The 25,283-nt window shown below is 45.2% G+C and overlaps 2 protein-coding genes across 2 annotated transcripts in view; one reads left to right on the top strand and one right to left on the bottom strand.

Annotated features, from left to right (window-relative positions):
* AIM1 (absent in melanoma 1) overlaps positions 1-6,511 on the top strand; it is a 258,316-nt gene extending 251,805 nt beyond the window's left edge. The window contains exons 23-24 of the mRNA XM_010856701.1: positions 1,221-1,383; positions 5,010-6,511. Of these exons, the coding sequence (XP_010855003.1) occupies positions 1,221-1,383; positions 5,010-5,098 (252 nt within the window). The 3' untranslated portion in view covers positions 5,099-6,511. The remainder of the gene's footprint in view (positions 1-1,220; positions 1,384-5,009) is intronic.
* A 1,330-nt stretch (positions 6,512-7,841) lies between these two features.
* The window catches only part of RTN4IP1 (reticulon 4 interacting protein 1), a 52,325-nt gene continuing 34,883 nt past the window's right edge, over positions 7,842-25,283 (bottom strand). The window contains exons 6-9 of the mRNA XM_010856673.1: positions 21,805-21,941; positions 18,533-18,716; positions 15,243-15,335; positions 7,842-7,969 (exon numbers count right to left, since the gene is read on the bottom strand). Of these exons, the coding sequence (XP_010854975.1) occupies positions 7,862-7,969; positions 15,243-15,335; positions 18,533-18,716; positions 21,805-21,941 (522 nt within the window). The 3' untranslated portion in view covers positions 7,842-7,861. The remainder of the gene's footprint in view (positions 7,970-15,242; positions 15,336-18,532; positions 18,717-21,804; positions 21,942-25,283) is intronic.

Genomic DNA, 25,283 nt, shown 5'->3' with positions numbered 1-25,283 from the left:
ATGCTTTTGAACTGTGGTGCTGAAGACTCTTGAGAGTCCCTTGGACTGCAAGGAGATCCAACCAGTCCAGCCTAAAGGAAATCAGTCCTAAATATTCATTGGAAGGACTGATGTTGAAGCTGAAACTCCAATACTTTGGCCATCTAATGTGAAGAAATGACTCATTTGAAAAGATCGTGATTCTTGGAAAGACTGAAGGCGGGAGAAGGGGACGACAGAGGATGAGATGGCTGGATGGCATCACTTACTCGATGGACATGAGTTTGAGTGAACTCTGGGAGTTGGTGATGGACAGGGAGGCCTGGCGTGCTGCAGTCCATGGGGTCAGAGTCAGACATTACTGAGCGACTGAACTGAAAATGCCAACTTCTGTCTGCGAATTATCTTAATTCAAGGAAATGGCATCTTCCAGCAGTTATTTCTAATGAACATTTCAGTGATATTATTTAACAACTTTGAATCCAGTAGTTCAGTCAGTGAGAAAAAGTAAAGTGTACTAGATTATCAGAATCCTTTTATCTCAACATGTAATGGTACACTTTTCAAAAGCATGTCCTACATGAATTTGTGTGAATGCCATATGAAAATGACTACCATACCTTGTTTATATGTTAAAGGTAGATTCACTTCATAGAAGAAGCCATAAGATTTTTGCATTAGAACACACTCTTTATAGTTGGATAGCGTGCCTTTGAAGAAAATTTTAGACATTTCTCATGAAGGAACACAAAAGAATAAATGGAATTCCAAGTTTTAAAATGATAAAATGCCCTTTTAGCAACTTCAGTGCTACAACAGCCTTCAAAATTAGAGATACAGTCATATGCTGGAAGCCTCAGGGGTAGATACGTCAGAGAGGATTTAGCTACAGACCCAGATGCAGCTCATAGTCCTTTCTAGGAGCGAGAAGTAAATGATGGGCACTTATAGTGTTCTGAGGCTTCCCTTACTAATAAACCAGAGGACCTCACAAAGGGCTTAAGTCTCCTCATACAAAGGACAAAAACTGAGAACTTTCCATTACTGATGTCATCCGAAACGAAGGGCATAAATATTTGTTTGATCCCAGTTACCATGGCTAAACGCTGAAATACTCATGTGTAAATGAAGCTGGGAACGAAGGTAACTTTAAAAATCAGCTTACCCAGGGGACTGCTTACAAGGGTACTTGAATGTGTGTCCCTCCATGTGTAAGATGCCTTGTCCTTTCTGCTGAGCAGATAGCAGAGGACTGCTGCCTGACCATCTCGGGGAGCCTCGTAACCTCTGGCTCAAAGCTGGGCCTGGCGCTCGAACAGAATGCTGACAGTCAGTTCTGGAGCATGAAGCCTGACGGCAGGATCTACAGCAAGCTTAAGCCAAATTTAGTTTTAGATATCAAAGGTAAGGATTATTTGCCCTATCTGCCTTGTTGTGTCTTTCTTTAGTTAACTAAAAAGCTCTACTTTTGACATCGGGCGCACTATTAATAGTAAGTGATCCCTTATGCTGTGCCAGCCTCAGTGCTAAATAAACACTGTACACACGTCATCTCACGTGATCTCCACAGCAGCCCTAAGAGGCCTGTGTTATCCCTCCTCTCCCCATTTTACAGCCCCTCAGAACTGAAGTTCAGAGGGGTGAGTCAGTTTGGCCACACCCACAGTGCTGAGGTGGAATCTGGACATGGGCCGACTTTAAAGCATTTATTACAAGAGACTAAAAATCACAAGTTAAAAGGCTCAGTCTATATAGCTGATGATACTCATATACATGCAAGTAACCTAAAATCTAAGACTGAAAAGTAATTAAAACAAACAACAAACACAGCGAAAGAGATTTCAACTGAACATTTGCTCAGTGAAGTTACTCTGGAGTGAACTGATTGATGGCGCCTGGAGAAGACCAAACACGTTTATTTAGGCAAGTGGTTTCCCAACTTTATCTGCATCAGAATCTCCTGGAGGGGCTGTTAAAACACAGATTGCTGGTCCCCTGCCCTCAGAGGTCCTGATTCAGGAGGTCTGGGGTACAACCCTGCATGTCTGACAGGGTTGCGGGTAATGCCCATACTGCCAGTCTGGGAGGACTACTGATGATAATTTTAAAATAAAGTTACCAAATGTAGACATGGGAATTTAGTAAACTCTTGTTGCTGCTGACAAGCAAATGAAGACAGTGCATTTTGTGTCATATGGGGTAATTTTGCTTTAAATTATTAATGGAGACTTTCTATTCCATATCAGAAAACCAGTGTGGTGATGTTTGTAAATTTAGTGGAACTATATAATATAACACACACACAGTTTTAAATTATGGCTAGAAAGTTGGCTCTGTTTTACTTGAGTCAGGGATCTAGACCAAAGCTGTCATTAAAAATTAAGATATAGGATTAAAGAAATAGCTTGTAACTGAGTTTTAAACTAACTTGTAGAAAATGGAGAATAAGCCTGAACATTTCCATCAGGGGCTTTGGTGGCCACTGATTCAGATCTGCGGGTGGGGAGAGTGGTCAAGCCACCTCACAATGGGGTCTGAGGTCACAGAGACTCAGAGGAGCAAAAGGTGCTCAGAGGCAAACCGAGTTCACTGAGACGGAGGCAGGGCACTACACTTACGGAGCAAAACTAAGCAACGTCTGGCTCCAGGCTGGATGGGGCCCAGCATCATACCTTGTATAAAATGCAACAGGAGACAAATGCATTGTAGGCTGGCACAACAGACTTGTCAATATGTACACAAGATACCCATTTTATAGATGATCAGCCTGAGGTTCATTGGTTGAGTCACTATCTTAATTCTTATTTGGATCAACTTGTTAAACTGGAGCTCCTCAGTCTGTACAAGATAGTTTTAACACCTCCAGAGAAGCCAAAGAAATGTGACTAATTGGAAACACAGATGTGGAGGGAAATACGGACTAGTGTCTCTTACAGTATGATCCACTTCCTGTGTCCAGGGTTAAGGTCACTGTGATCTTTCTGAGCAAGTCTCTTAGAGCATTTCTTTCATTCTTTCAACATGTACTTGTTGGGTACCCACTTACCCACAGTGTGACCAGCTCTGGGCCAGAGACTGGGGATACCAAAGTGGTGGGGTGGGAAAAGACAGTACCTTAGCTTCAGAGACCTTACACTCTGGAAGCTCCAAGCATATGGGATTTTCCCCACTTGCTATGCTGGCAGCTGACCAGGAGTAAGGATACCTGGCTTCTAGTCTTGACTCTGAAAAGGACTGTGGGGCTTCACTTTAAAGCTCCAAGGTCACTTCCTAAAATGCAACACAAATTAGTCCAATGCCTTTGGAATAAGGATACTGTTCTGGTCTATTTGTGACCTCTCTGCGTTGGAGCAAGGTAGCTGCAGTAGTCCCTTGCTATCTTGGTCAACTGGGTTTAAATGTCTCCGAATGTGGGAGAATGATGCCATCTTGTGGACAAGACAGAGCAGGGCCACAAACTCACATCCTGTGCAGACGAGACAGAAATACAGCTCTCTTCAGGGCACTTCATAGGAGACTGAGTTTCCTTGGCTACAGTTGTTGACCATGTGTTAGCTACTAATATTACAAGATTTATTCCTTTTAACCCATCTCCTGATATTTTGATAGACATCTATATGTTATTTCAGACCAAAGACATGACAATAGTGTAAGCTGATTCATGCTAACTTTAAAAAGATCAAAGTTTGGGATTTTATTTCTCCCCAAAGGCAGCAGAATGAATCAAATTATTTTTCAAGAACTTTCTAGTTGTCATAACTCTAGAATTATGATATACACAAAAAGTATGTTTAAGATATTATAATCTTGAAGAATGAAAAAGTGCATTGTGACCTTAAGATAATACTTCTGACATCTCAATGCAGTACAGTGTGCGTGCCTCAGTGGAGACGGCAGGATTTGTGGTGGTGGTAACTTTTTATCTCACTGCAAACTTCAGCATAAAAAGCCCAGGGCGCTTGCTTTGTATTCCGTCCTGTATCTAGCTGTGCAGAGGCGCTCAGTTATGATGATGATGAATCAGTCTCTTCCAAGAGGGGCACAAGAGATGATTTTCTTCCATCAAAACTATGTAACTTCTCAGACCTTTTGGAGGTTTTAAAAGACAATAAGAATATTTGATTCCCCTTGGCTTAAGGCTGCACTATGATTTCAATACCAGTCACACTTACCCTGCATTAAGATGCGCAGATTTTAATTCTGACAGAGTCCTAGGTGCTATAACAATTGGTACAGAGGCTTGTGCTGAAAAGTACCTGAAAGGATGTTTACGCCACACTAGGGGAAAAAAACAACAACACATGACCCTTTCTTTTGTCCATGATACTTCGCCATTGAAAGTAGAGGCCATGAGGCTATTTTTAACACTAAAGAATCTGAAATATCTGGTAGGTGAAAGGGAGCGTATGGAAACTATTGGATTTACAGTTCAGTGGAACTCAGCATATTAAATGCTGTGAGTTTTTATGCACCACAGCCTGTCGGTTCCCAGAAGTGGGGATGCTGCTCTGCCCACTATACTTCGGGCTGTCACTCCAACCTCCCCTTTGACCTAATACCACCACTGTTCGTGTTGATGCAAAGTTTGTCCCGATGACCAATTCCACTGCTGAGCCTGCCTGCTTTCTTCCACTGCCATCTCAAATCCACGATCCCGCCACTGAATATTTGTCACCATCTTTGCTCCTTTCCCATCTCTAGCTTCTTTCCTGTTCCCCCCAGTTTCACAGATCTTAAGAGTGACCATGAACTAGCTTTTAAGACTTGAGTAGGAAAAGGAGCCTGGGGAGGTAGGACATCAGTATGGAGCTGCTGACGTCCTCTGATGGGGCTTTGACACATCACCCCCAGTGGGTGGAGTCTTAGTCCTCGGAGGCAGTTCTGGGCTTTCCCTCCTGTGTGCCTTCCTTGAGGCACGTGGTTTCACACCTTGCTTACTCTTGCTGCCCTGGTGGTGTAATAAACTGTCTTGCTACAGCTCCTTCACATGGGCATATTTCCCTTTATCATTTTCCTTTTCTTTCTTTCAGGGGGTACACAGTATGATCAAAATCACCTTATCCTTAACACTGTCAGCAAAGAGAAGTTAACACAAGTGTGGGAAGCCATGGTCCTGTAGACCTGAGTAAAGAACACAGGAAGAATATTTCTGGAGGCCTTCCAGAGCTACCTTACTTAAACAAAAAAAGAAAAAAAGGCCTGCTGCTGGAAGCGCGAAGAAGAGAGTAGACCTGCTCCTTCAACAACTCTAAAGTCTCTCTTGAATCATGTTCCTGTGACCAGGACAACCTCTCATCAAAAGATTGTGATCATTTTAAAACAATCATCTGTCCTCTTGTTTGTTCCCTTTCCTTTCAGGAGCTGCCTAAACAGGTTGCCTCCTTAGCAGCTTTAGGGTGCTTTTTGGAAAAAGTTATACTAAGACCTTAAGAGATGATGTATGTTTTAAATTATTTCCAAAGATAGAGAACAGGACCAAACTTACCGACCTTGCAGGCCTACAAGTCCTGTACACTTTAAAGGGAAGGACAGAAGCTCAAGTTTGTAAGGTAGGAGTCGCTTCAGCATCTGAGAAGAAGTCATTTTATTAGGCCTGCAATTTTGGTCCCTGATCCTCTGTTTTCTGGACTCATAATTATGCTGTAAAGTGGGAAAGCCTTAGCTGTTCAGACATATTTTAAGGAACTAAGTATAAACCAAGTATGTTTCTGTTAATATTAAAAATTAGCAAATTTACAGAGCTATCATGTGCACGTCCACTAACATTAGCAGGATCTGCATTCCCACTCACCTGCGGCTGCTCTAGACTGCCACATGTGAGTGTTGGTCCTCTGCCTGCGCCCCTACTGAAACAGTACGATCGTGACCTCATCTATTAGCCCATCCTCACTCGCCTACAGCTAGTTCTGCAGTGTTAAGCAGGCCTTTGCCCAACTCAGATCTTTTAGCCCAGTTTCCCCCTCCTAAGCAGCTGCGCTGGCGTGAGGCCTGCACGGGGCTGCCTTCCCTGGGAGGCCCCACAGCTGTGCTGACCACTGGGGGTGGCCTCGCGACACTTACTTCAGGAAGCAGACACTTGAGGTGTGGAAGGTGTAGAGGATGACCAGCGATTCTCTCCAGAAAGAAGGGAAGGGAAGGAGGCTGTAAGCAATCCCTGTTGCCTGAATCCTGGGACTGAGAACCCTAAAATACAGCGAGCATTTCAGTGAAGAAGACTGAAAATGCTGAGCTGCTCCCTGGCCAAGCTGTCCTCGTCCCTGAATAGTGGTGTTCTGTCACATATCTCGTTTCCAGTTGTAAAATGTTGATCCTCTGGAGTCTGCAGTGGGCAATGACGGTCATCAGCAGTGTACCCTGCAGGCTTTGAGTCTGCGTGCACGTGTCCCACAGCGGCCACCACGTCGGTCCTGTTCCCAGGTACAGCGCTGGCCTTAGGCCTTTACTCATCTCACTAACCACAGTACGGTGGGCTAAGACCGTCTAGTGTGTGTTGAATTTCTCTCTCAAATAAATTTGTTTTTGGTTAACTGTATTGATAAAATCTGAGAGGATCCATTCAGGAGCCTTCCAAACACTTCCAAGAGGGTCAGGGGCACATCAGAAATAAATGTCTGATCACGACATGGAAGGCTTCACAGCTGCTGGATTAAGGGCAGAGAGAGATTTCTGACTGCCCTCACTTCAGAGTCGGTGGGAAAAGGGCACCCGCCACTCTTCTGAGTGGAGATGCCCCCTCACTACCACCTGGGAGCCCTCAAGGCAACAGGGCTGATGTTTGTTCGGAGAAGTCAAAAGTAGCTTATTTACAGCTGGAAGAACCTCTTTCTTCTGAGGTAAATTTGTACTGGTGGGAACAGTAATTCTAGAGAAGAGCCCTCATCCAACACACTACAACTGAGTGTCTAGCAGGAAGAAACCGAGGAGAAAGCCGCTCACCCAAGTCTCTGTCAGAAGCTGAAAGCTAGTGCTGGAGGCCCAGTGATGAGGAGGCACAGCAAAGCAGGAAACAGTCACTTTACACCATTGAAGGCGGGGCACAGACTAGAGGCTCAACAGCCGCAATGGGCTTACTGGGGAGGTCAAAGTGCAGAACTCTGGGCCCCAGTGGAAGGGTTTGCATTTCCACTGAAGAGTTCCCAGAGAAGCATGTTTCCATTGCTGAGAGAAGACTAGCTCGCTTATGTACAAAAGTAAGGGTTTTAAGAAGTTAGAAACTCGAACATCTCCTTTCATTCTCTGAAAGGAATGAACCAAATCACCGGCTAGATTCTTCTATAGGCCCCTAAGAGATGCAGAACTCTGAGGGCTGTGAGGACCGCTCTAGAGCAGAGGAATAAAAAACGAAGGAAACCATGGCCACTCTGAAACGTGCTCACTGATAAGTCTAGAAGCTTAGTCAGCTCTTCAGGCTGCCACTCCTCCACACGCTGGAAGTTTTAACTCTCTCACAAACATTAAGATGGTGAAACAGTTTGAGCTACTAGAACAGAAAGTGCTGCAACAATTTGCAAATCTGCTGTGAAAAAAAACAATAGACAATTTTCACTGACTTTACAGACAAGCCCAAGTGCGGATATTTTCATATCGTGTCCTTACTTACGTGCGTGTCCCTTGCGCTTGGCACAGAGAGAGCTTGGCAGATGGGCAGGCGCGGCAGGTGATGGGAGAAAGCCCTGGGCAGAGCAAGGGGATGGCCGAGGGTGGGAGTGTGGTTATAAAATCTCTGTGCCTGGCTCAGAAGATGGAAAATTACTGGCAAGGAGTGTGTTTTTTATATCATGGAACTTGCAGTCTCATCTGGAAAGGGATGGCTAGAAAAAAGCTGGGGCCTGCAGGCACTCACCGAGTAAGAGAGCCAACAATCACCAAACTGAATATTTATTTAAACAACGTTAATGACGGTCTTTCCTCGTGCATGTCCCCTTTCTACCTTCAGGAAGGCTTCTGGAACTTTAGAAAATGGAAAGGTTTTTTCAATAACTGGCTGAATCTGTAAAACACAAGAAAGGTTGACCGGTGGGTAAGAAAACCTACATCGCTCACCATAGATAACCTAGTTTACGTAGGTACTTCGTTTCTTGGCGTCGTCAGCCAGGCCGCCCTCTCTCGGGTCTGTGTGGCGCCCCCAGTCAGGAGCTCACAGTGGGCCGGGCCACAGCTGCACTGCTGCACCTCCCACCTCTCAATCTCCTATAATGCAGCCCACCCGACCATCCGCCTTGCTCCTGCTCCACACTGTGGCAGAGCCCCTCCACAGCATCCAAACCCGGCACCCGGTAGCCACCAGCATCCTGACCTCAGCCCTCTGCAGACCCCGACTCTACCAAAACGGGTTACTTGTCTGAGTGTGGGCTGCGTGTGCGTCTCCTCTGTGACATCTACCGCGTGTCCAGCCTAGGTCTCACCCAAGCCTGCCTGACCCATGGTCTGCAGTGTGTCCAGAGGACCGGTGTGGCCTCTTCAGACTGCTTGCTACAGCTGAATGCACATCTCAGCCACGCTGTCCTGTGTGGCAGACATCAAAGAGGGCATCCGAAGATTCCTGCTGTGCAGGTAGTGCACAGGATAGGGACAGATTTCATAAAGTTTGTTAACTATTCGGCATATCTACTTGAGCAAAGCTGAGTGCATCGTGGAACAGGCCACCTCTTCTGTATCCCCTACAATACCCAGCACGAGGTTAGGCACACAACAGGAGCTTAATAAGTGTCACTAAGGTGAAAACTAGTAGGATAACTGGGAAGCGAGTGTCTTTGGGGGCCCACCTGTGGCTGAAGCTCCCCTGGGGGCTCTGCTGAGCTGCAGGGCTGGTTAGAATTTACGGGAACACCAGCTCATAAAGGCTCGAATGCTGCTGGCTCTGTGTGGTGCATCGTTAGCGCTGCCAGCAATTGCCTTTGAAACTGGGACCAGTTAGCGCTCGCTCTCCCCACACACACATCTGACTGAACTCATCCTTTTTAAAACTTCAAGCAAAAATCAGTAACCATCCACTTGGCATCTCAGTGAACTATCTCCCACTGCTCCACGGGCAGGCATCAGTTGTCAGAAGGCATGAGCTTACATCTTGTGACCCTTTTACAAGAGAAAGAAGTATATGCTCTTGTGGTATTCAGATGGGCTTTCCTCTTGTGTGAATTTCACAGCCCCACCACCAGAGAGCATCTCAGACCCCCAAAGTTCCCTTCTCCAAAACGTTGACAATTTTTTGTACTTATGAACCACGATAAGCTCATAATAACAGCACCAGCATGGGCTGTCCTCACCATGTGCCAGGCACTCTAAGTGCTCTATGTTCTTTACCTCATTTAATCCCGACAGCCACCTTATGAGGTAGGTACTGTTATTATTCCCTTTTTACAGATGGATACGTTAAGGCACAGTTATATCACCAACATCACATGACTGTTGAGTGGTAAGACAGGCTTTGAGCTGGTACCAGAGTGTCTGCTCTCCCCACTCTACACTAAACTTTCTGTACATCATCAGCTGCTTTCTATATCTACTCCTAAAATCTTAAGGGGAGAGAAAGGTAACCAAGGATTATATGGATTCATCACAGCCTGCATCTTGACTGGCCTGCCAGCCATGTTAATGTTAATGGACCATGTTAATTGGCCATGTCAGCTCAGGATCCAGGCTGTGTCCAGGTCACTGACATAGCCCAAGCGTGGTCCCTAGGCCACCATTCCCATTGCACCTATGGAGGACACCACTGGCTTATAACTGTGGCCCTCCCCAGCAAGCTGAGCATGATCTCAACACAGCTGCTGCTATGAACAGAACAGATTTGAGCCAGCCTGTTGGAGGAAACCTACTTGCTTGTCTGGTAGAAGAGTGGAAAGCATCCAAGCTGTTCCAGCATGTCCCACCCGGAACCTTCTGAACCCAGCCGCTAGGACACTGCTTTCTGGATGCTGATTACCTGAAAAGGAATCACCTGAATGCATGCTTAAAATGCAGAGTTCTTGGTCTCCTGTTAGACCAACTCCATCAGAATCTCTAGGGGAGAAGAGTTTTCTGCACGTCAGAGCGGGAATCACTACAACCTTTTGCCTTATGCTTAGGGTTCCTGACTTGTGTCAATCAGGGGCACATCCACCCACTCCACAGAGGCTGAGCATCTTCTAAGTGCCAGGCGCTGACATAGAGCAGCACACAAAGCAGGCACCTGAGAGAGAAATCAAGAAAGGAGGCAACAGGGACTGACTAATCACGGAGCAACCACAGCAGCGTTATGGGAAGCCACTCCAGAATGAGGGGCTGCCTGGCAGGCTCCACCCACTTTAGAACCTGGCCAGAGACGCAGAGTCTGAACTGATGACCCACGCAGCTGGCAGCGACGGCACACTTTAATCTGGCTGGTCAGGCCCATTGTGGCGGATAATCCCATGGGGCTGACTGGGGCATAACGGGCATTCAGCTCTTCCCGAAAGTGACAATGAAGAAGAGGCTTTCAATGAACAGGCAGGCAAATGCCACTGCTGGCTGAATGTGTGACATCAAACAGAGATTAACAGCATAAAGAGGCAGTGTCTATGCGCAGCCTCACACCAGACCCAGAATGCTTGTTTGTGATGGACAAAGGGATCAGAGCAAAAACCCAGAGAGGGGAAACAAAGGTTAACCACGGCACGGTGGGGACGCTGCTGCAATGACTGCTGCAGCCCAGCCCACGCACGGAGCCCTGGTATAAAGTGGCGGGCTGCACACTGCACTTGGGGGCGATGCAGGCACGCAGGGATCAAAGCTGACTGGGAGCCCACGGCTGCGGCATTCCAGCATCCCAGTCTCAGACCCAAATCCAAGCTCTCCTGATGGCCGTTCCCTTCCTTAAATAAAGGGTACACAAAGCCAGGCCCTGACATCCTTCCCTGAGAACAGGACCATGGGAGGAACCTCGGGCTCCCTGGAGCAGCCCGGGAACACTGCTGTCAGCAGCAGTTGGGAAGCCTCCCACCTCCGAGGCAGAAACCCTCTGGCTGAGAGCTGGTGGGGAGGGGACGCCCCCAGGCAGGCCCAGTGGCCAGGGGAGGCTCTCCCTCAGTCCCCACTTCCCCGCAGGAATCACTGAACAGTAGAGTCCAAAAGAGGTGGGAGGAGTTGGGGGGGATCTCTGAGCCAGCCTGCTGGACAGATTAGAATCTAAAGCGCATGTGGTTACGGACTAAGTTCAAGGTCAGAGCTCTTAGCAGAGGAGCAGAGTGAGGATCCCAGACCCCTGATGTCATCACTGCACAGCTTGGGGACACTTTGGGGAGGGAACTCTGAGTCTGTCACCTCTTCCCCAGACCTTCAGCTACAGCCTCTACCAGGCACAGAAACTGACCTCAGAGTGTGGGGAGTAGAGGGGACAGAGGCCCAGGGTGACCTAAAGCCCTTGGCATGATCCCAGTCCACCACCGGGGGACAGGCCCAGGGCCCACAGCAGGGGCAGCAGGGCCGCAGGTGACCACCACCTCACGGAAAGGGGTAGCTCTGAGTTCCTCCACAGGGCCAGGACTTCCAGAGTCAGGATGAAGGGGAAAGAGGAGGCTTAACCTAAGGAGATATGAGGAAGGAAAGGGTGGGCTTTGCTCAGACTTGCTATTTCTGAACTCCTTGGCCCCAGATGGAAAACTCAAGGCTAGAAGATAGGAGGTGCGATTAGGAGGTGAGATGGGAGGGGGAGGGTGCAGGAAGAGGCTGCTCCCCAAGGGAGTAAACATACCCATTCTGGAAGCATCCCAGGACTGTCCCTAGGCCCCCTTGAAAAAAGGCACTCAGAGCCAGAAGGTAAGAGGAGAAACTCGGCCTGCATCTCCCCACAGAAACAACTTCAGACGCATCTGAAGAACTTCAGCAGCATCAAGGCTATGATGTCCATGAGGTACCTGCCACATCTGGCAAGACAGCGCTCTCCTGGTGGTCCCGGAGACTCAGTCCCTAACCACTACATTCTTTCTATGGGGGAGAGCGGGAATCCGGTTGCAAGTAAAGGAGTTTAAAGCTTTGGAATACAGTTCATTGCAAAATTAGGGCCCAGCCATTCCAAGAGGGGTCTGGAAAATCATCTGCCTCAGAACCTACGGCACGCTCCACAGCTGTCCTGGCCAAAACCGTGCCAGAGCCACGTGTGGCGATCTGCATTTAAGCAAAAGTAGGGAAAATTAATAATCTGCTCCTTCAGTAGCACCAGCCACATTTCAAGTGTTCAATAGCCACATGTGGCTAGTGGTTACCACACTAGGCAATGCAGAGAGACCATTACCATTCACTGCAGAAAGTTCTAGTGAACAGTGCTCAGGATGCAACTCAGCGTGGCCAACACATCTCTCCACACCCTACTGAGCAAAGCAAAATGGCTACCAGCCCTCAACAGTTTTGAATTAAATTCAAATAAGTTCCATAGGGACTATGCTGATGCTGGCTAAAATAAATAAACCAAGATATGAACAACATCACTCAACCAAGACATCTGGTTGGTCACCTAGGCTCTTGAATGGACCTGTGGACTCAAATGGCCTTAATAACACACGAAGAACACAGGTGGGCATACACATACTCAGGAAGATGAAAGTGTCCAAAGGATCCCATACTTGAGCCCCAGGCATCGAGTTCCCCTCCTCAGGAGCAGAGACCAATAGTTCAAGTTTCTTTCATGTCTTTTGATGTTTCACGCATTGTGGTAGGCACCCCAACACCAACAGTTAGCTAAGAAGTATTAAGAACGGGAAATGTTTATTTTGTTTAGAAAATGCCAATAAACTTCAGGCATAAGGCACAATTTCAGTTTCAGCCCATTAAACTCAACGTGCTAATTACCTGTTACATGTACAAAAAAATCATGCTTTTGTTTCACCCTATGAATCACAGAACATCTTTGGAATACCCGAGAAACTGGTAATGGTGGTAGTCTGACAAGGAGAAGCTCCATGACTGAGGGACAGGAGTCAAAGGAGATCCTGTGAGATAACTTTTCCTACCTTTTGGATTTAGAATCTTACAAATGTATTACTCATTCAAAAACTTAAAGCATTTTGAAAGAGTAGGCTCTTCTAGTTCATGGCCGCACACTGTCAAATAACTCCAGGTCGTCTATTGGACACCTGCTAATTAGATTCATCAAGCACTCAGCCAAAGCCTGGAAGGATCTTCCATGTCCTCATCCAATTTAAGCTTTACTAACCACATAATACGTAAGTAGACCGGTTCTGTTATCCTTTCCAATTTTCCAGTGTAGATAGGCAACGACATCTCATACCCACAACAAAGCAGGATGCACGGGACAGCTGACCTCTTCGTGGATCCAGGGTCACATATCAACCACCACAGTCCCAGAGCCCTTCATGGTCAGAAATGAGCCCAAACGGCCCTGGCGAGAAGAGGATCAAAGGCCAAAGGACCACCTCCTCAGTCACCCTGGAGGAGGATATGACACCCAGAGGGCATCTTTATTTATTTCTGCTATGTCCTCTTTTAGCCATGCCGCCTCATATCTACCAGATTTAGTGGGGACACACACACAAGTCACCTCTCTTCTCTGTTGCATAACTAGTAATTTCTAGATAGAGTCACAATATTTCGAACACAAAAGAGTGATGCTAAGCATGTGGTCAGTCTGGAGCAGATGTCAGGACAAGTGTGGTGACTTCCAGAGGACTGGGACCCTCTACGGATGGGGCTCCATTCAGCACTATGTAGAACTATGGGCCATATTATCTGATGACAGCTCACCTCCTTCTTCCTAGAAGTAAAATAAGCCCCTCTGGGGGATGTGCGGAGAACCCTACAGAGAGGCACTCGATTCCAGTCATGACAAGGCTGTCCCTGTTCACCCAGTACACGTCAACACTTAGAAATCTGAGAAAAGGCATGCAAACTCGGGACCAAAATGTTCTGGAAAGAGTAATGAGCCACTTTCTATCGTAGCTTCCATGCCTGTGATAGTACAACAACAACAACAAACTAAATGCACAAAAAGCAGCCAGTAATTTTCTAAAAACATTCTTTTCCAAAACCAAAGTGCAAAGATGAAATGAGCCAGCGAGGGGCAGGTGCCAACACAGGAAAACCCATCTCAAGAGGCTCTTTCCGCATGGCTTAGCAAGGATCACGGGCTGTGCCTTGCTCCAACTCTCTCCCTGCCCAGCATAAAATGACAAGGACAGGTCAGTTTTAAGCTCAAGTCCCAAATCAGCTTCAAGCACTAAGCACGCAGCTTCATGGTGGGGAGGGAAAAACGCAGGACTGGGTCAGGAAGTATGAGCTCTGGTCCCCCTTCTGCAAACTTGAACGTGTCCCTTTATCCTTTGAGCCAGTTTTCTCATCTATAAAATGATAATCATTGTATCTATGACCTCATGCAACCCTCAGGGTATATAATTTTCCCCATTCTGTAATTCCATATTAATTTCTCAATAAAAATCATAAATATCAGCACCAGAATATGAGTTTGCCTTCTGGGTTATTCTTCCAGAGATGGCATGTCTGGGCCATGAAACCGCGTGAGAACTTAACCGAGCAGGTGGTAGCCGAGGAGTCTTTCTCAACTTCCGTCAACCCTGAGAGGCCTTCTGACGCCCAAAAACTGGGCTTCAGAGGGCAGTCCCTCACCATCAAGTCAGGACAGATTCAAAGAGAAACACCAACCAGCTGTCTCCACCAAAATCGCCATCAATTCTGAACCATTTCCTGTGCACTGACCCTCTCAGACGTACCATTCATTTGCCATTGATTTCATTACACTGGCCTGGGAACAGGAGACCTGGCGACCCAACCTACAGTCCAGTTCTACTGAGGCTTAGAGTCACAGTGTTTGTTCCCCTTGCTCATCTGGAAATCTGCTGGCCTCCAAAGCAGCCACACCCTCAGAAGCTCAAGCAGCAATTCAGCTGTAAACTCACGAGGCTATCCCCACCTTTGTGCAATGACTGTCTTCACAGTACCTTTTTTTCAGGACCATTATCAAAATGTTAGCAGCCTAGCTGTAGATCCCGGCTCTACTGCCATCTAACCAAGTGTTTCTGAGAAAAGCATATAAGCTCTCTGGGCCTGCCTCTCATCTTAAACCTGGGGGCTGCCCTACATGGCATATGCTCTTTCTCACATGCAGCCATCTGTGGCTATGGTTCCCATGGAGACAGAGCCCCAAACGCAGCACTTGAATTTGGCATATCAGGCAGTGTGGACACGGGCTGAGCCTACCTCTGTAGAGCTCCCACTGACTGGGCTTGCTAGGAAGGTCACCCAGGTGAGCAGGGACACCCTGGCAACACACTTACCTTTCCCGCCTCCACCAGTTCCGCAATGTCATCTAGACATGGACCGCTGGCCATGAAAAAGGCCCAGCGATAATGGACTCCTTGCCAGAAATGCTAAAAAGAAAACAAAACGTCAAATTTCAGAAAGGAAGAAATCTGACTAAATGCAAATTTAGGGAAACGTACGTATTTCCTGGATGACTAAGACAGACAAACTGCTTTCCCATCTCATGCTGCCACAGTGAGCTGTACACCAGCATGGCGATGGACAGACAACGGATGCTCATGAATGTTTCGTAACTGAGTGAGCGAACAGAGATATACCCATGTGAACTTGGGCTTCTTCCCCACGTTGTGACTATCAGGCAAGCAAGCACAGGAAAGCTCTTTTTCAAGGGCAGTCTCACTAGTCTCACACACTCGGTTTCTCCCCTAGGAGATATGAGGGGCTGAGACCTCTAGATTTTCCCTACCAAGGTGTGAATAAAGCCCCAAGGCACCAGAAAAGAGGTTTTACCTAATTCAGGAATGCTTCAAGGGCATAAGGCACCAAAATATGATCTTAGACAAGAAATCCAATCACAGTTATTTTTTTTTTCTGGCTCCGAGGAATAAGACAGTTTTAAAAGCAAAACGAAGTGTAAAGTTCCTCATGCGTCATGGCTGGACCTTCCCCTAAAATTACACGGAGTCCCAAGTCACTGAATGCTATGATGGGACAAAATGCCCCCAGATGAAGATTAGCAAAAGTCTTATACCAAGAAGGTTCATGACCACTCTACTGCCATACCCACTTTTATTATTCTTCATGCCGGAGGTAGGATAAACCATTATCAAAACAGCAAGTGAGCTGAGGTTCTCTGTGATACCTCAATGACCCTCCCAACTAAACGTCATCAGATGAGAGTGATCCAGAGGTAGGATAGGGCCAGCCAGTGTCCACCTGCCGCCTCCCTCCCCACACCTGCCCACCACCATCGGGCGAGCACAGGCTTTCTGCACTGAGCTCACAACTGCCTCACATCTCAGCATGACGATCAGCTACCATCTTGGCATGAAGCTGGCAGGGGCGGCAGAACTCTCCTGCTCTGCCTCAGGGCTCGATGGTTGTGTCACGTAGGTCAAGTTACCTCTTTCAGCCTGTATCCTGGCCTGTAGCGTGGAGGCACCACCACCTAGCTGATGGGGATGTTGGAGGGACTAAATGCGAATGTATGCAAAGTATCTGACACAGGAAGGATTCGACAAGTATTTATCTAGTGCTGAAAGTAAAGCTTGCTGAGGAAAGACTGGGGCAATGCAAACCAGTCTTTAAGACCGTGGAGAAACAGACAAACCCAAGCTGCTGTCAAGGCAACGGATGTGCCCAGAATGGCTTACTGGTTTGGCTGAGTGACCCCCTAGCTCATCGTCCAACCTGGAACACTGTTAAGAGTTAAAGGGGTCACTGGTAATCATTATCCCAGGACCACAGATGCAAACAGAGCCAAGCTCACCCTAGAGAAGGTATGACAAGCCCTTGGAGTAGCAGGGCAGAGCCCAGGCTGACAGAAGTCTCCAGATGGTACGCTCCTGGCTCAGGGCACTCTCAGTATGCCATTTAAATACTATCATCTCCTGTGTGTGTCATAGCATGAAAGAGGTCAGGAAGCACTGGTCTAGGGAACTAACTAAAACAAACAAAACCAAATTTGAAGGCTCAGGCAGCTAGACAGGAGGCATTGTTTGTCCCAAGCTTACAGCAGGTCCAGTTAATTATATTCACAGGAGACCTGTTCATGTACTTCTCCATAAGGACTGGCCTTATCAACTACAATTAAAACATTCTGGTAACTATTCAGGGTTTTAAAGAAGGAACAGCGATGGTCACAACTGCTGGATCTACGGATCTTCACGGCAGGTTGCTCTGTACAGTGAAACTTTTGGTCTGCAACAGCAGAATTTTATATTCTGCTCTAAGGGATCTGTGGTTTCTTTTTTTTTCCAGGCCATTACAGGAGAGAGTAAACCAAAGCAGGCAGGCAGTACAATGAGGCTTTAACTGTGCACATTCTCAGGAAGACATCAGAAACTACTTAAAAGGTTTTCGCATGAGATTACCACTATCATCTTTCAAGAAAGGGAAAGGGAAAATGAAGAGAACTAGGCCTATTTTACTCTCAGAGGACAACTCTGAAGCTCAACTTGTTAGCGGTCTCCCTGGAACACCAACTGTGAAATCTTACGGAAAACTTAAACTTATATGCTAAAGCACTTGGGAAGCCTGGGTTTGATGAAAAGGGAAAGAAGAGACAAAGGACAGCTGAGACTCCGCTCTCCACAACAAAGCGCCCTGTGGACACTGCTCCCGGGTGCTGTCTGAACCAAGTGAAAGGAAGAACCTGGAGCACGCTGCCGGCTGGTTCACTCCTGTCACCCAGACCCAGTTCCTAAGGACTGAGCAGCGTCTCCTCCATCACGGCCTTTCTTCCCCACCGCTAAGGACTCAGTACAGAGCATTCGAGAGACTTAAAGTCCTAAACTCCACCCCCAAAAGCTTCCAAATTAATTTCTAGAATCAGGAAAAAGCTGAAGATACTTATTGAGCCAGTCGCCTTGCAAATATGGGGCAACACTTTCCTGCATTGGAGAAGGAAGTGGTAACCCACTCCAGTGTTCTTGCCTGGAGAATCCCAGGGATGGGGGAGCCTGGTGGGCTGCTGTCTATGGGATCACACAGAGTCGGACACGACTGAAGCGACTTAGCAGTAGTAGCAGCGGTAGCTCAACATACAATCTTCTTACCCTCGAGGAAACTTCTATTGCCTTTCTCCTGAGCCTGAAGTATTTTGCCAAATTAAAAAAAAAAAGCAAGCATGTATCTTTATTTTTTTATATCACTTATTCCATTTGAGGTACTGGCATATCCCATTGTTACTACCATGAAAACAGCCGGCTCTATGCTGTCTTAATAAAACTTCCACCCTCATACACAAGAGACTTATGTATTATGACAGAGAAACAGAGAGCGAGCCATCAGGCAGGTACTAGGCGTGCTAAGTTCTTCACATGGAAGATTTCATTTAATTCCTACAATACACAGTAAGGGAGACACCATGAGCTGGATTTCACAGGTGAAGATGCTGAGGCCTAGTGACACTAAGTCATTTTCACAGGCTACACAGCTACCAAAGGGGAGGCAAGAATTTGTACCCAGTCAGTATGGGACTCCAGAGTTTCTTTTCTCTTGGAGGAGAAAAGGCTTAGAGGAAACCCAATCCCAGAAGCCTGAGGTGCCTGCTGGCTCGCGCCAACCAAGACTCTACTCCTACCTTCAACGTCTTAGAACCCACGGTGACGCCTGTCTGTAGCATGCCGTCCGCGATGCCCAACCGGTCCATGTTCAGGAGGAAAGGAGTCACCAGAGTCACATACGTGGCTCCTGACCACTTCTTGAGGAACTTTAGAGCCCACGTTTCAGTAGATCCGCCAACATTGTCGAGGATAAAGTCAAACCTGGAGAGGAAGAACCATATCAAAACATCCTGGTCAGCCTTTACCCAGGGCTCCAAGCCGCCTTCACTCCCTCCGCCAGGGAGCTCCATGGTTTGTTTCCGCGACAGCTCACAAGCAACAGAGGGGTGGCTGCTCGGACAAATGAGAAAAGGCACATCTACTTACTGGGTTTTCTCCAAGGTAAGTCAAATGTGATTTCTTTTTTAAATCACAAAATCATCTTATTTTCTAATACTTTAAGAATGACTTAAACAAGTGGTTTTCAACTGAGAGTGATTTTGGTCCCCAGGAGACATATTAGGCAATGTTTTGAGAGATTTTTAGTTGTGACAATTGGGCGAGGTGGTGGTAAGAGGGTACCAGCATCTGTAGGCCAGGGATGATGATAAAACATCCTAAAACACACAGGAAAGCCTCTCACCACAAAAAAAGTATCCAGCCCCAAATGTCAACAGTTGAGAAACTAAGGTTGCCAAGGCTGAGACACCTTGACTGAAGCTTTGTAGAGAACTGCAAAGCTATCCATCCAATATAAGCCACAGTACTCTTCAGTGCATGTGAATACTTAAGACAGGAGTGCATTAGATTTTGACCCACACAAGTGATTTGCTTTTATTCCCTTCACAATCAGATCTGCGTGCAGAAGCATCCTCTTCACCTTCTGGAATTTTCCTTTGGTTTCATGTACAACATCAGCACAATGCCTACAGAGAAATCAACAGCCTGCTCTCAACCTTCAGTTCTGCTCTAACATGCCAAAAATACCCATCATACTGCAATCCACAGGAACTAACAGATATTCAACTCCTTACATCTAACCTAAAATTTAGGTTAAAAACCTAAAATTGCTGTAATCACTACATTTTACTTAAAGGGGATAAAACCCAAAGAAGCTTTAAAATACTTTTGAAAACAAAGATCTATTTAGAGAATACATGCTTATACATCAAGCAAGTTAATAGAGGAATTCCTTTTCCGTAAACCCTTTTTCCCTTCTAAATTCATCTGCATGAAGTGAAACATCAAACCTTCTAAAACCGACTTTGGCCAACTTTGTGGCCCTTGAGTTTTTCATGGGACTAAACTAAACAAGGGCAAATAAAAACGGAAGCATATGAAGTTCAGAAGAGTGACCTTACTAGATGATCCTTCTTATTAGGAAAAAAAGACTAACAAAATTCTTTTCATGAGTATAAGTTTCTACTTTTAGGTTCCTATTTCATTCCCAAATTTTAGATAAACAAATAGGATGATACTTAATTTAGATAAAACTTAAGGGCAGCCTGAAACTGAAAGGCACTCAGTCATGTCCGACTCTTTGTGATCCCATGGAATATACAGTCCATGGAATTCTCCAGGTCAGAATACTGGAGTGGTAGCCTTTCCCTTCTCCAACCCAGGTCTCCCACACTGGAGGCGGATTCTTTACAAGCCGAGTCACAAGGAAAGCCTGAGAATACTGGAGTTGGTAGCCTATCCCTTCTCCAGCAGATATTCCTGACCCAGGAATCGAACCGGGGTCTCCTGCATTGCTTGTAGGTGAATTCTTTACCAACTGAGCTATCAGGGAAGCCATGGCATTACAGAGGGCAGCCTGGCATTATAGAATTGGCACTGCCTGAAAAAAGAAGTCCAGAGACCAGGCTGCAGACCTGGCTCTCCCACTAATGATGAAGTGGCATCATCCTAAGCATGAAAAATACTCCTAAATTCTCTGCCCTTTATGTTCTTGACTGTAGCATGACAGAGTAGGGCTGAAGTACTTCAAAGCCCTTTCCTGCTGTAAAATCCTAGGATTCAAATCTAAAAGGCTATTTGGAAAGAGGAACAAATTTATTCTAGGTGGATTAAGAGACTAACCTCCAGGCAGAAGCTGCAAAGATCAACTTTAACTAAGCAGTCATTCAAAAAATAACAGCCTGTGTTTGTGAGCTACTGAGGTTCTCTGACTGGAAAAGAGCAAACAGGAGGAGCAAAGCCGCTGGACAGAGCCACAGAGGAGCACAGTGAGGTGCAGAGGGGAGGCCGGCCTGTGTGCGTGCCCGCCTCCACCTGCCAGGGCTTCTCTTCTCTGGAGACAGACTTCAGACATGCATAACCTAAAGGGGGATAGCAGGCAGATGGTCGCCTTGGCCTGTCTCCTGCTGCTGTTCCTAGAAGCAGCAGAAGAGAGATGGCTGGCTGACACTACTACTATGAGGAAGCCTAGGTTTTTCTCTCTCTTTTTAAACCTATGAAAATATACTTCTACTTAAAGTGAGCAGCAATAATTAGCTTCTGAAAACTAATTTAAGGGACTTTCCTAATGGTCCAGTGGCTAAGACTCCATGTTCCCGACGCAGGGGGCCTAGGTTTGATCCCTGGTGGAGAACTAGATCCCACATGCCACAATTAAGACCTGGCGCAGCCATATGAATAAATAATGTTTTTAAAAAACTAATTTAAAAAAGGAAAAATCTTTGCATCAGAAGTAGTGAAATAGCTCCTGAGACATTCTGCTGAAGCTTTGCCTGGGCTGAGTGAAGACGAGGTTCTGAAACACCTCCCTGTTTCTGCCTGAGCCACAGTCAGGAAGGATGGGGGCCTGAGAGAATTCCAGAGTCTGCTCCCACTTGGTATGTTCAGTCAAATAACAGCCTGGCGTTCAGGCACGATGACAACATCCATTACTGGTATCTACACAGCCTCTGCTTCTCTGAAACCCCCATTATAAAGGCAAGATACTAATCACATACGTCATGTACTGCTCTAGGTTCTACTCATGGTGACAAATGCCACTGGAGGGAATATACCTTCCAATACGGCCTTCTTACACACCAGCAGTAAAAGTAAGTTAACTTCAAAAATAGCAAAAGGCCAGGTAAGCAACATATTGTCTTCAGTACAAATCACAGTACATGATCATGCTGTATTAACATCTGGAGGAAAAACAGAAACCGACCTAAATCACCTCCAGTGACACCAAGTGTTTTCACAGACTCTTCTCTAAGACGCCAACGTGGCGGTAAGGCCACCGAACCATCTCAGGCGCACATTGCCCATCGTCCTTGTTCCACCTTCCCCATGGGCACCCTGTTTGGATACATACGGCTTTGAAGATTTCAACTGCGCTTCCACATTTCCAGATTTGTAATCGATCACATCATCTGCCCCAAGCTTCCTCACAAGCTCACTGGCGTCCTGGGAGCAGACTGCTGTCACATGCGCATCCCATGCTTTCATTACCTGCCCAAGAAGGAAAGAAAAGGGGAGGGGGGCAGGAAACTGCATTGAACAAAAACGAGTTGGCACCACATGGTACACATACATCAGCCTCTAGACAATTTTAAGTGCTTTGTCTTAACAAGAACTACAGGAAGCCATCTGCCAGAGGCTAGTAAAAATGATTAAATTTTTGTTCACAAAGAAAGATCCAAGAAACAGATCTCATTTTCCCTGGACGAGACAGTGAGTCACCTTAATTTCGTGAAGTTATAACCAATTCATTTAAAGAGGGGCTCAGAATCTCACCAGCATCAGAAAAGACAAAAGTTGATGACCTTAAGCTTAGCATTTTCAATGATGACAAAGATAACAGGGGAAAAAACACCACGTCCTCAGAAAATAACCATTTCAAATGTATCCAGAGCATAAAAACACAACATCACTTCATTTGCGTCTCCAGTAAGCATAACCTTGAGTCAGACAACAGCATCAAAGCAATTAGGTACTGGGTAATAAGCGAAAGGTGCTCTTAAAAATAGGGGAAGAAAATGTGGCCATTTTGCTTCCAAAACATGGATCAGGTCCTCTCCTTTGGAGTAAAAAGACCTAAATAAATGGTTTATGGGATTTAAAATGCAGATAGTTTATATTTTAAAATAACTAGACAAATAAAAAGAAGGATTCAGGATTAAGTATCCAGAAAGCCTCATGCTCCAAAATTGCTGTCATTCTTTCCTACAATGGCAATTTCATACAATTAAAAGGGAGCCATTATCAGCAAAAATCTGAGAACAGCTACTTGATGTTCACTGAGAAATTTCCAAATGGACAGTTAGAGGTCATAACAAATTTGTTGTTTTCTCGTTCCTGTCCTCAGTATCAATTTCCCAAGCTTCCTTGATGTAAGTTATAGAGGTTCATTAGAATAAGCGAGATTCGTGTTCTGATCACTACTGAAACCCCACTCAGTGATACATACACAAAGGCTGGAGATCTGTTAACTACAAAGAAATAAAGGATTTAAAAACTATTCTAATCTTATCTAATTTCTCACTTTTAAAAAGTAATATTAACCAAGGAATATACCCTGGAAATCTGAGGAGGAATTAAAACATTTAAGCTGACATCAAATATGATATTTTATGTTTATGGGCCACAAACAGAGACAACTGAGTATAATGACATGTTGCTTTCAACATCGAGTCCTAAACTCAACTTATATATGTGAAGAATACAATCCAAGGTGAATATCTAGTATCTATAGAAAAAAGAAACTGACAAGAAAAAAGGAAATTGTGTTCTAAGCACCAATATTTAATTTGTGCTTCTCTTAAACAGTATTAAATACTCAGAATCTGTCACATCTTGAGAAGTTCAATAAATTTTTTTTCCAAATTTCTAGATTTTCCTCTCCTACTTAGAACTATCTACTATCACTGCTGTTGCTGACGTTCAGTCGCTTCGTCATGCCTGACTCTTCTGCAGCCCCATGGACTGTAGCCTACCAGGCTCCTCTGTCCATGGGATTCTCCAGGCAAGAATACTGGAGTGGGTTGCCATTTCCTTCTCCAGGGAATCTTCCCACCTACTATCACTGCACACTACTGAAAGGTTTTAAAGCAGCTTTAGATTTAAAAACAATTTTATGTAAACTGTTAAAAATAAGAAGAAAAAACACAACCCAAGTACAGGAGACGTCTATAAGGCAAACAGTGCTCCGACAGGGACCGCAAGCTGGCAGTCACTCCAAGAGCCCTACACTGTGCCCTCTCCCTCCCAACAGGCATCATCAACCTGATACTTGGAGTAAATCACCTCCTTGCATTAAAAAAAAAAAAAAAAGGTTTTATCATCCAAACATGTATTTCCTAGATACTACAGTTTAGTCTTGTGCATTTTAAAAATACGATTTCCTATTATTTTTTTTTTTTTAACTATAGTCTCCTCTTCTACCCCACTTCACTTAAAATTTATCTGCAAAAGAATCTAGGCCATGTACCTGCAGAGCTTTTCCCTGGAAACTCTGGAATTTCTGCCTGCACACCTGGGACGGTTCCACATACTGCTCTGTCCTGTGTTTCCCATTTATGTCCTTTCACAATACTAAGAACAGCATCTGCGATTACAGAAGGCTGAGCATGTCTGCCTGTTCCTCTTTTTATTAAATCTCAGTGGTTGTCTGCTGGAGGTTGCAAAACGGTGCTACTCTCTATCTCCTGTTTTCACTTAGTAGTTGGAATACTTTTATAGAGAAACACCTCTCCTCATATACTACTTTGTTTATTCAGGTGTACAATTCATATAGAAAGGGCAAATAATTGTTTCCTTTTATTAGTTTATAAAATAATAAATTGGTTTCCTGTCATCTTCCAAGTGACCACTTTAAAAAAATATCATCATGAACTCATTTAAGTCATGGATTTAAAACTATTTGGAAGCTTTCATTCTTTTGTAACTATCATGACGATTTCTGAAGCTCAAATCGTCCTCTTTGATAACCTTTAGGAATTTCTTCAAGTTGGCTGCTGAGTCTTTTGACATGACTCAACTAGTTCTTACTAACTTCTCATTCTTACATGTTTCATGCCATAGATCTGGAATCTGCCATTACTCCAAGGCCCTGAATTTTTGTGTGCATGTGAGCAATGGTATTTCAAGAGACAGTTTTGCGTACATACATATAAGAAATAGCTCTTGAGTTCATTTTGATACTTTCAATTCAAACTCCAGACTATCAAGTTTTTACTTAACCTGTATTACATCTGTATCTTCTTTCTTGCACTTCTAAAATCTTGATGGTCAAAGACGAAGGGGATTATAGAGTTAAAACATGCCATAAATACCCAACTGTTCTAGTGTGTATATATATACTAGACATATACCAGTCTCTGAATAATAGTACTAAAATCATCCCCAATATGATCAATGAAAGCATTCAAATAATTTTAAATTGCTTTCCCACTATTTCTTTTTAAAAATAGTTGTACTGTTTACTTTGTCAGAGTTACACACTGTACTCTCTAAGCCCTCATGAAGTTTTAGTTCTACAGGTAACTGTATATTTAACATGTACCACCAGTCCTTAGGGTTATGTCTCTCTAGCTATTTTAGTTTTCAGAAGCTCATATTCTAGTATATTTCTCAGAAAGAGATCAGAAGAACATACTCCTCAAGTTCTTGCATGTTATTAACAGTTAGTATATGTCCTTTATTATACAGAGGCCAGTTGCACTGTATATAAAATTTTAGTATATTCTTTCTCAAGTGTCTTAAATGTTACTCCAACTCCAGTCCCAGCATTAAAGCGCTGTTATCAAAAAGTGCTGATAACCTAATTTTACTCATATGTCACATTCTTTTTTT

Source organism: Bison bison, unplaced genomic scaffold (assembly GCF_000754665.1).
Source record: "Bison bison bison isolate TAMUID 2011002044 unplaced genomic scaffold, Bison_UMD1.0 scf7180017864373, whole genome shotgun sequence".
Classification (NCBI taxonomy): Eukaryota; Metazoa; Chordata; class Mammalia; order Artiodactyla; family Bovidae; genus Bison; species Bison bison.
The sequence above is the reverse complement of the archived record's forward strand: the minus strand, read 5'-3'. Positions and strand labels throughout refer to the sequence as shown.